The 11,822-nt window shown below is 42.7% G+C and overlaps 1 protein-coding gene across 1 annotated transcript in view; it reads left to right on the forward strand.

The window, feature by feature from the left end:
• The window catches only part of LAMC1 (laminin subunit gamma 1), a 117,627-nt gene extending 108,110 nt beyond the window's left edge, over positions 1–9,517 (forward strand). The window contains exons 25-28 of the mRNA XM_065936173.1: positions 193–392; positions 1,623–1,781; positions 4,403–4,502; positions 6,479–9,517. Of these exons, the coding sequence (XP_065792245.1) occupies positions 193–392; positions 1,623–1,781; positions 4,403–4,502; positions 6,479–6,735 (716 nt within the window). The 3' untranslated portion in view covers positions 6,736–9,517. The remainder of the gene's footprint in view (positions 1–192; positions 393–1,622; positions 1,782–4,402; positions 4,503–6,478) is intronic.
• The last annotated feature ends 2,305 nt before the right edge of the window (positions 9,518–11,822 follow it).

An 11,822-nucleotide genomic window follows, 5' to 3' on the forward strand; every position in this document is an offset into this window, starting at 1 on the left:
GGTGTTCATTCCCATGAATCTTCCATATAGAGCTGTGAGCTTTGTTCTTCTAAGATTTCAGTCCATGTTGTTTTCATTCTTTTCCCCTGACTTCCACTATTCATAAAACAAAGTCTTGTGACAGCTCCCTGAAAGTTTCCCTTTTGGCTTGTTGAGAGTTTAGTTCAAATGCATTCCTTGAACCTGTTTTAGATTTTGATAGGCGAGTGAATGATAACAAGACGGCTGCAGAGGAGGCCCTAAGGAGAATCCCTGCCATCAACCGGACCATAATTGAAGCCAATGAAAAGACTAGGGAAGCTCAGCAGGCGCTGGGCAATGCTGCCGCAGATGCCACCGAGGCCAGGAACAAGGCCCACGAGGCGGAGAGGATCGCCAGCGCTGTCCAGAAGGTGTGCACGCCCCTCCTGTCCGAAACCAGGCCTTTGCTCACATGTTATCTATTCTCTAGTCATTTTCCAGGTTCTTTCCAGACAGCGCCCCCTCCCCACGCCCCCGCCACCAAAAGGTCTTACACATTTTTTCCTTGACTCAAGTAAAGTTACATTACTCCACCTTTGTCATTTCTTTTTCCCTTTTTTCTTTTTTAAACCAAGCATTAGAGCAGGTAACCACAGTGATTAGAGGGGAGAGTTATTGAAAGGGTCTCTTGGGACTTGTTGGAGGTCCAGTGGTTAAGACTCCATGCTTCCAGCACAGGGGGTGCAGGTTCAATCCCTGGTCAGGAAACTAGATCCCACATGCTGTGTGATCCAACCAAAGAAAGAAAGGGTCCTTTACTCTCAAATCTCTCCTATGTCTCAGTGGCAGGGTCTGAGTTGTGAGGAGGGGGGTGGCTTCAGGGACCCATAGAATCCCCTCCCGCAAAAAAAATCAGACTCTTTCTAAATAAACACAGTTCCCTTCCATGGATAGTTTATTTTTTTCTGTCTTATATAGAGTGTCAAGTCTATACGGTTTTTCACGCCCCCCTTTCAAACAAACATATTGCCATATCTAAGCCCCACCTATTCAGAATTTTTGTAGCTGCCCATACCAGGATTCTTTCTACGCATCTTAATAACTTCTTTAGGCTGGCTTTCTCCTACTTAAACATCAGTTTGTTTCATTTAAAGGAGAGATTGGAGCTGATTGTAAACTTATATGTGTTTGAAAATCACACACATTTTTAGTTTGTTTAGAGCAGATATATTTCAGGATTATGGACTTTTTATACATTATAATGAACTGCCAACTAGAATAAGACTAGCTTTGAATAGAAAATTATCCATGTGAAAGAGCCTAATCAGTGTGATGCGGTGGAAAGTACACACCAGTTAAATGTTGCAGTGATGTGACCCCAACTAAAAATGGCATCAATAGAACAGGAATTTTTATTAACTGGATTAAATAAAAGGATACAAATAGCAGTGCTTTGTAAAATGTTATTGTGTTAGGTGGTGATGGTATTTTTTTCATTACTGTTATTTGTAGCCCAAATAAATGACAACATAATTCAACTTACAGTACAAATTATAGGGCAAATTATTGCCCTGTTGTTTCTGGATCCTAGTTTTGAGTGGCAGAATACTTTAGAGAAAGGGAAACATTTTTTCATCAGCAATTGTTTATTTTGTGTCTAGAACGCTACCAGCACCAAGGCAGAAGCTGAAAGGACTTTTGCAGAAGTTACAGATCTGGATAATGAGGTGAATAATATGTTGAAACAACTACAGGAAGCAGAAAAAGAGCTGAAGAAAAAACAAGAGGATGCTGACCAGGACATGATGATGGCAGGGATGGTAAGTGATTTTGGAATTTTTGGTAACGAGTAGAAAGTGAAGGGTGTTTAGTGATGAAAGGTTCCTGACTTGTTGAGGAGTCTCTCTCCTGTTGACTTCTGTTTTCAATTGTGTTTCCTGGTCAAGAATTGGGTTAGTAACTTACATAGAAGACAAAGAATTTGGATCTTCTGCCAGATGGTTGCACAAGAGTTCCTTCCCAAAGCTACTCTCAATTAAAAGCAAAACATTGTTTTACACATTTGAGGTTTTAGGACATTTGAAAGTATGTATTTATATTTTTGAATGGGTAATTCATAAATGGGATATAGTCAGAAAGGGGAAAAAAAGGAATGCAATGAAAGTTAATTTCCTTCCTCCTCTTAGTCTCCTAGCAACTTGCCTTTAGCAAAGACCAGTTTCTTGGACAGTTTTGAAGATGACACAGCATACCAAACTTACATCCAATTTAATTTTTCATTTATTGTGATGATGTATATACATAACTCTGTTTGTAACAAGATTGACTTGTGAATGCCTGGTCCCCCAAAGGACTGGGGTCCATTTTTCTGTTTTATGCAATATTTTGCTTTTGAAATACTAGTGGAGTCACAATGGAAATAATTTCATTCCAGTTCAGTCTGATTATAATCACAGTAATGACAGACATGAACTCCTTTGTATGGGCTTCCCTCATAGCTCAGCTGGTAAAGAATCTGCCTGCAGTGCAGAGACCCCAGGTCAATTCCTGGGTCGGGAAGATCCGCTGGAGAAGGGATAGACTGCCCACTCCAGTACTCTTGGGCTTCCCTGGTGGCTCAGCTGGTAAAGAATCCGCCTGCAATGCGGGAGACCTGAGTTCAATCCCTGGGTTGGGAAGATCCCCTGGAGAAAGGAAAGGCTACACACTCCAGTATTCTGGCCTGGAGAATTCCATGGACTTTATAGTCCATGAGGTCCCAAAGAGTCGGACCTGACTGAGTGACTGTATAAATAATCATGGTAGATCATTTTCACCTTGGAATAGAAAGAAGAACTACGAAGCTTGTTAATTTAGTGAAGAAGTCCTTAGGGAAGTGATAACAGAAGTATCCCTCTGCAAATACCTTATTTTATTATGCGTTTTTTGATTTTTGTTTCGGATTTTCTGAATTTTCTATAGCAAGGCATATCTCAAGTGAAAATTCCCACATAGTAAAAATGTGTGTTTTTCATATGTGCTGAGGGTCTCTGGATTTTTTTTTTTTTAATGCAATCATAGAAACATGAGATTTAGAGCTTGTTGAAAGAAGGGAAAAGATATATATTCTCTATATCTTCATACCCTCAAAGAAGAAAAAAGATTTATCTTTTATTCCTTTTGGTAAATAATTTATAAGGAGCACAGGGCACCCTCATATGTACTATCCCATTTATAATTAAATAGCCTGAAAGGCCAGAATTGCATCAGTATTGTTGGAGTCTGTAACCTATTTTTTTAAGGAAAAGGGTGAAAGCTCACAGTTGTTCCTAGAAGAGGGGGCTGCAGACAGCGGGATAAATGCCCTCACTTGCAGTCCAACGGCCAGCATCTCTGCTAGGATATTCGCAGACTGCCTGGGAAGACGCAATGGTAGTGGCTGTGATTTGAACAGAGATTAATCGTTTATTTTCCTCTTGCTTTCTTTTTCTTTTTAAAATTTTCACATTGTTTCTCTACCCAAAAGTTTTGTATTTCTGTTGACCCAGAAAAAACTAGGAAAAACAGTTCTGTGGTGGGAAGCTCAAAGTTACTGGTGTATATCCTGACCAGATTTATTTGTGAGAGCATCTGTTTTCTGATCCTTAGACACTTCCTCTTCCATTGCCATTTCCTGTGACTCATGCAGAGGCATATTTGTTCAGGTTTCATGGAATTTTCCCAAATAGATTTACCTTTGGTTGATTTTTTTAAATGTAGATTGTATTGTCTCAGTTTGTATGTGTATGTATGTGTGTGGTTACAGGGGGAGAGGGAATTTTAGAAGAATATCACATAATTATGAAAATTTCCTGAGAATAGGCTATTTCTGATAATCAAGTCTTGGAGGACATGTTTTACTTCTAATATGTATTAATAGTTTTTGTATTCATCCTTAAAAAGTAACTTGTAGGGACTTTCTTGGTGGTCCAGTGGTCAAGACTGCATGCTTCCACTTCAGGGGTCATGGGTTCAGTCCCTGGTTGGGGATCTATCCCACATGCTACATGATGTGGCCGAAAAATAAATAAATAAATTTAGTTAAATTTTTAAAAAAGGAGAAGCAGAGAACCAAAAAAATATTTTTTAAGTAACTTGTTTCTTCTTGATAGGTTTTATTTTGAATACACCTTCATGTATTCTTAAGTAAGAAAATGAGAAAAGGAAATAATAACATTGATCTTTGAAATACAAATACAGTGTAGGCATACGACTGCCTCTTTATGACTATCATGTGAATTAAAAATAGCAACATCCTCAACATGAAGATATGACCCAAAAAATTCCTACGGTGAGAGATTATAGTTTCATGAGTTAAAAGAAGGGAAACCATCTGAAAATTGAATTTGTTGGCTCATTGGGAAAAGATATTTCAAGAAGATGAAAATGTATTATTTATTATTTATCCTTTTTTGGTGTACAGGCTTCACAGGCTGCTCAGGAAGCCGAGATCAATGCTAGAAAAGCCAAAAACTCTGTTACCAACCTCCTCAACCTTATTAATGACCTCCTGGAGCAGCTTGGTAAGTAACTGTAGTCATTGTAGGCAGTCTTTGAATTCTTGGTACTGTTCTTGGGATCAGAGATAGTTGACTCAAAAGTAGATATTACAGTGCAAAGATTGTATAAACTGAATCATGATTTTTAAGTTGTATTAATTCAACATGTGCTTACTAGGTCCTCCCATGGAATCTGACCTCAGTATTGGAATCTGACCATGATCCGAGGACTTAATAAAATTCTAAAGGTTTGCTGCCAGCTAGCATGGCTTTTATTGTCAAGATTTATAATATAGTTGAGCAGTGATTATTCTTAGCTCATCCTGCTGGCAGAATGTCTTCAAAGAGTTTGACGTGAAGGATTTCAGTGGTAGAATAAAAGAGCACTTTAAAGAATAATCTGATGAACTGATGGTTTTTATGCAAAATAAGAGAAAAGGCTTTTGTTTTGAAGGAAATATAAGCATATTGAAATTTTCCTTTAATCCAGTTTGATAGGGAGCAGGCCGCATTATAGGATAGACGTACTTTTGTCACCAGTCTGCCTCATAAAGCTGTAATTTCTCTAACCAGCGGGCTTCCCAGGTGGCACTAGCAGTAAAGAATCCGCCTGCCAGGTAGCAGACCCGGGTTCGATCCCTGGGCTGGGAAGATCCGCTGGAGGGGAGGGCACGGCAACCCACTCCAGCATTCTTGCTTGGCAGAGGAGCCTGGCAGGCTACAGTCCACAGGATTGCAGAGTCGGACACGACTGAAGCAACTTAGCACGCACACGATACTCTTAACTAGCACAGCTGGGTAGCAAGGCATCCTGTTTTAACGTGTTAGTGTCTGAAGTTTGGTTTTGGTCTGTGTTTTGTTTTGTGGGGTGTGTGTGTGATACTTTTATCCATCTTAATTTTGAAGAGTAATAAATTATGTGCCAGCAGATGGATTTTAAAATGAAAGTAAGCTAGAAGAGGTAGCTTTTGTCGCAGAAAAGGTTGGCTTTTAAAGTTGGTCAGACTTGGGTTGGAATCGTTGCTTTGTTGCCTGTAAGCTGTGCAAATTTGGGCAAATTACTTAACATCTGAGAATCATTGATGTCAAATGGTCTTGTGAGAATTTAATCAAGTACAGTATACATAAAGTACCGCAGCTGGCTGTCTGCTTTCGTTTATATAGAAATAGTTCCTAAAAAAAAAAAAAGAAAGAAATAGTTTCTTTCAAAGGGACCTCTTTTTCATGCTAATTTTAAAGCAAAGCTTTGCTAAAATTATTTCAGCCTTTCAACCCTGGCCATTCTCCACAGGAGGGTTTCTATAATAGAGTCTAACTCCAGGAGCAGGTAACACTCCCCCAAAGCAACCCAGTCTCCCTGGTATCAAAGAGCTGAGAGCTTAGAGTTCTAGCTTAAAGATTTTTATGTTTTTTTAAAGGGCACCAAAAAGACAAAAAGATTACATATATAAACTTGAAAAAGAAAAAGGGATTAAACGTTACTAGATGACCTTCAAACCACAAGTAAGGCGTAAGGGCTAGGACATAGTAGCTATATATTCAGAAAACATTTCACAGAAACCATATTCTGAGAAAAAAAAAAATCCAGCCCCAGTATTCATTATATGTTCTGACCCGTCCCTGCTGGGTTAGGTCCGTGTCTGTACTTGGTTTGCATTGTTAGTGTCCCCTCCCGTTTTTAATTGACTTTTACCGGAGTGTAGATGTTTTCCAATGTCGTGTTAGTGTCTGCTCCACAGCAGAATGAATCAGCCGTACATATGCATACATCCCCGCCCTCCTGGGCTCCCTCCCCATTGAGGTCACCGCAGTGCGTTAAGTAGAGTTCTCTCTGCTGTCCAGTGTGTTCTCATTAGTGAGGTGTCGTTCTCAGACCGCTTTTGTATAATGGCAGTTGCTGGTCTTCCTTTATAAAAAGGCTGGCGGGTTTGGGTGGGGGGCAGTACTTGTGGAGGGATGTCGTAATTTGTACTAAGTGCATCTGTCTTCTGACTCTGTAGGGCAGCTGGACACAGTGGATCTGAACAAGCTAAATGAGATTGAAGGCACCCTGAACAAAGCCAAAGAGGAAATGAAAGTCAGTGATCTGGACAGGAAGGTGTCCAACCTGGAGAACGAAGCCAGGAAGCAGGAGGCTGCCATCATGGACTATAACCGAGACATTGAGGAGATCCTCAAGGACATCCGCAACCTGGAAGACATCAAGAAGACCTTGCCGTCCGGCTGCTTCAACACCCCGTCCATCGAGAAGCCCTAGCGTCTTCCTGCGGGAGCCACTGTGAGGCCACAGAGTGCCTCCACACAGCGATTACAGTTTTCAGACCCCTGCCCCCACTCTCTGCTGCTCTCCTCCACTGTCCTATTGAACCAGGAAAAGTCACAAAGTTTTAAAGAGAAGCAAATTAAACATCGTGAATCAGGAACAAAGGGTTCTATCTAATAAAGTCTCTCTTCCACTTAACGGCACCCCCTCAGACCCACCTGTCCCTTCCGAGTCGCATAAGGACGTGGCGTCCTGCGTTGCTGTGCAGTGGCTTAGACACTCCGTGGGAACCATTGTATGCCAGGGCTGAGCAAGTAGCCCCCCCTTTCCCACTGACGCCAGCAGAGCCTCCTGTCTCAGTACTCTTGTTTTTATGAAGGAAAAGTTTGGCTACTAACAGTAGCATTGTGATGGCCAGTATATCCAGTCTATAGGCAAAGAAAATGCATCTACATCTCCTGCCCCTCCTCCTTTTAAGCAAAAAGGAGATACACCTCCTGTGCCAAAGGTGTTGGTCATTCAGAATGTCGAGAGCCATCATCAGTTGTTTTAGCTCTTTGAGTTTAGGACACTGAGCCATCCACGGGTAAGGATGCAATGATTTATGACAGTCTCCAGGAGAATATGAGACTGCAGAAGTAGGCCGAACATTTTCTCAGATGTTAATAATTGACTAGGAAGATAAACTTTTTTCAGATCTTTGGGCAGCTGATACTTTAAATCTGCAACGGGCAGCTTGCACTCACCAACAGACGCCTTCTATTCCTATAAGTGGAATTATACAGAAGAAATAGGGATATGATAACCACTAAAGTTTTTTTTTTTCCAAAATCAAACTAATTCTTAGAGCTTTTTTTTTTTTAGTATATTAGTTTTGGAACTAGTGTTGTTACCTGGCAGAGGGTGGTGGTTGGTCCTTAAGATCTTGACAAACAAAGCAAAAGCCTCCTTGTCCTAGTCTTTTCTAGCAAAGGGATAGAACTTAGATGTGACTTGCATTGTCAGGATCCCACGTATCCATTTTTCTTCCATTGGGGAGAGAGGAAATATTAGACCCTTTTTTTCAGTTTCAGTTTTCTTCTGATGCTCCCATCGTGTAGAATCCCTCAGAACACATTGTTTGCCAACTCCTGGTGGCAGATACTTGCACTCAGTATTTCATGCGGCTGCCAACACCGTCTAGTTCCTGCACTTTGTGATCTGCACCACCTCTAGACCTTCCCTCCAAGTGTAGACGGAAGGCCCTTACATGGAGTTTCCTAATGGGCTTCTCAACTTCTGATCCTCAGCTCTGTGATTTTCTTCCAAGATCACAGCGTGACGATTCTCTGCCACAAACCCCTTCCTCCTCCTGCCAGCCCGCCTTCAAGATTCATATATAGCCTTTAACACTATGCAACTTTGTACTTTGCGTAGCGGGGGAAAGAAACTATTATCTGACACACTGGTGCTATTAATTATTTCAAATTTATATTTTTGTGTGAATGTTTTTTTTTTTGTTTGTTTATCATGATTTTAGAGTAAGAAGTTTATGTAAATACCCTTGTCCTGTTTCTGGAATGACACTGTCGGTTCACTTCTTCACTTCATTTTTCCTCTTCACCGGCACAGTGCGTCTATATACCTCCTCCTCTTCCATCTCCCGTTCTTTGGATTGGATTTGCTCCCCATTGGTCTGCCCTTCGCCTTGTGTTTGCAGCGTGTCTATTCTCTGACATTCACATCCACCTGCTTTCCTCCACACACAGCCACGAGAAAGAGGTACCTGGAACCCTCTTCCACTGCAGTCCTGGTGGTCCTCAACCACAGCACAGTGTTCTTAATGCCTGCCCCAGAGCAGGAACACCAGGTTGACAGGGAATGCTGGAATTGGGAAAACGTGCTGAAGGACATCTTCACCCTCAGTGTGAGCCTAGCCAGGGATGAGCTGGAAATATCCTTTCTGGCAGTTGTTTTTGGACTGGATGGATTATTTTGATAGAGAGGTGCATAATTACTGAGCACTTGTAAGGCATCAGGGATTGTGCTATGGATAGGTAGAGTGGGAGAGGTGGTCTGTCCTCATTCTTCTCCTTTCCCTCTCCTCCTTGCCTCCCAGAGTTGACTTAGCAGTGTCTTGACCTGGCATCACTCTATTCCTCCTCTCAGGCCTCTTCTCCCATCACAGGAGGCATGACTCTTTCTTGCCAAGTGTTCACATCAGTGTTTCCTAGCTAGTTCCTCTTGTTATGTGGTCACATCCCAGTAGACGTTTTGGTCAAGGTTGCAGGAAAAGGACTGAAGACAGACTGCGAAGGTGGTTCTCCCGCCTAGCCTGTGGGTCAGATTCATGACAGTAAGTCTTAGGCCACAGTGAAATTGGGGAGATTGGTTGGTTCTTTTCTCCTTTTCCATCTATGTGGTATATTTTTAAACAGAATTTTATTTTTTAAATAAAAGTTCTTTATAAGAGGATACCTTCATTACACTCCTGCAATATAGCCATTATTCTATTGTATAGTTCCAGTTATCTGTATTATATGTACTGAAACCGACAGGGTGGCTGCTGCAGAATGCGGGGTGTTGCAGGGAACATACACAGCTGTTCCCTGGAAGTTTCCCTTTTAATTCCAACTGTGGCCCTTTTCCATGTGCCTTCACTTGAGCTGTTTGCCTTAACCTCTACGGTCTTGCTCTCCAGGGTGGTAAAAAAAAAAAAATGCAACACATGGCATTTTTTATGTTAAAAAGAACAGTATTTTATTTATAATAAAATCTGAATATTTGTAACCCTTTATACTTGGTGTGACTTGAGTGTGGTACTGGGAATGTAAGATGTTTTAAAAGGGATGACAAAGGGGAAGCTTCTCATAACATATTTTTTGGATGATTTTCCTGAGAACACTCCAGTGTGGGTGAGTATATCACCTGCCAGTGCAGGAGATGCAAGAGATACGAGTTCAATCCCTGGGTTGGAAAGATCCCCTGGAGGAGGAAATGGCAACCTGCTCCAGAATTCTTCCCTGGAAAATTCCATGGACAAGAAGAGCCTGTCGGGCTACTGTCTATGGAGCCTCAAAGAGTCGGACATGACTGAACACACACACACGCCCAACAGTGTAATACACATATATATTTTCTCAGATTGGGATACTCTGGTGTGATACAGAGGCTGGCAGACTTTTCGGTAAAGCTCCAAATAGTGAATGTTTTACGCTTTGCAGGCCTCACAGTGTCCATTCCAGCTGCTCTGCTGTTGCACCTGGAAGGCAGCTGGGGACGGTCTGTAAACAAGCGCATGGAGCCGTGGTCCCGGATAACTGTTTATAGAAACAGGCCCGGGCCTGCGGGCTGGAGCTTACCCGACCCCCTGGCGTCGTCTCAGTACTTGATTAAGTACTTGATTGATGACTATCGAGGACTATTTTCAAATTATTTGGGCTTCCTGAATTAGCAGATGTATGTAAAGAGTTGTCTTTCCACCTTTCAAATACGCACATCTTCAGCTAAAGGTACTCTCTTCAGATGATGAGAAACGCTGTCAAACATAAGGGAAGAAAGAGTGAGTAAGGTGCTGGACCAGCGGGGCATCACGTGGGTTGATGCAGCTGGAGTAACTGAAGACCAGGTGAGGAAGCGTGGAACCACAGAGACAGCGGGAAGCTTTGCTGTGCTCTTCAGCTCTTCTTATGACCCTGAGGCCCTGTGGATGGCATGCCACCTTCCCAGTCATTTGTTGCTGTTTAGTCACTTAAGTCGTGTCTGACTCTTTGAGACCTATGGACTGTAGCCCATCAGGCTCCTCTGTCCATGGGGTTCTCCAGGCAAGAATGCTGAAGTGGGTCACTATGCCCTCCTCCAGGAGATCTTCCTGACCCTAGGATCGAACCTGAGTCTCCTGCGGCTCCTGCATTGCAGGCGGATTTCCCAGTCATATGGATCATTATAACTGATAACCTGTGAAGGAGAACCTGCACTCTTCTCTTTAGACTTCTTCAGAGAGAGCTTTAGAGGGCACTAGTTACTAGCTTTCTTACATACCCTGTTCTTAACCCATTTGTATAGATATGATTAAGATGCAGACAGACTTCGGTAGTTGTTAGGTCAGAGTGATAAGAGGGATTTTTTTTTTTTCTTTTGGCTGTGCTGGGTCTTCACTGCTGCATGGGCTTTGCTCTAGTTACAGTGCCTGGGGATGACTAGCTGCAGCGTGTGGGCAGGCTTCTCATCTTGGTGGCTTGTTGCAGGACTTGGGCTCTGTGGCGTGCAGGCCTCAGTAGTTGCGGCATGTGGGCTCCGCAGTCTCCGTTCCCACGCTCTAGGACACAGGTTCCGTAGTTGGAGCACACGCTTCCCGGACCAGGGGTCCAACCTGTGTCTCCTGCGTGGGCAGGTGGGTTCTTCACCTCTGAGCCACCAGGGAAGCCTTGAGTGGGATTTTAAAAATGTGTTCTTACTCCTTCTGTTATTTCAGAGTCAGCAGTTTCTCCAAAGTTGGTATCAGCATAATCTGATTCAGTGAAAGTGAAAGTCAGTCATGTCTGACTCTGCGGCCCCATGGACTATGAAGTCCATGGAATTCTCCAGGCCAGAATATTGGAGTGGGTAGCTGTTCCCTTCTCCAGGAGGTCTTCCCAACCCGGGTCTCCCACATTGCAGGAGGATTCTTTACCAGCTGAGCCACAAGGGAAGTCCAATAATATTGGAGTGGGTAGCCTATCCCTTCTCCAGTGGATATTCCCAACCCAGGAATCAAACCGGGGTCTACATTGCTGGTGGATTCTTTACCAGCTGAACTAACAGGGAAGCCAGTCTGATTCAAAATATCCCGAAAGCTTTATGTCTTCAATAAGCATTCTAGCCCCTTAATAAATCTGAACTCACCAGCTCCACTTCCATTAAGCTCAAAATAGAGTGAATGTCCAGAGAAGACAGGACTCCTGGTGCCTGGGAGAGTCGTGAAGTACAGTAGTAAGTCAGGTGGTCCCTTCCACCTAAGGCAAGCAAGTTTCCACCCAAGGAAAGATCAAATCTCTTCAGGTCAATCATTTATGGGAACAGAAATGAGACAGCTGTAAATGGCAGGTATTTTGCCTGTTAAC

The sequence above is a fragment of the Muntiacus reevesi genome, chromosome 5 (genome assembly GCF_963930625.1).
Source record: "Muntiacus reevesi chromosome 5, mMunRee1.1, whole genome shotgun sequence".
In the NCBI taxonomy this organism is placed as follows: domain Eukaryota; kingdom Metazoa; phylum Chordata; class Mammalia; order Artiodactyla; family Cervidae; genus Muntiacus; species Muntiacus reevesi.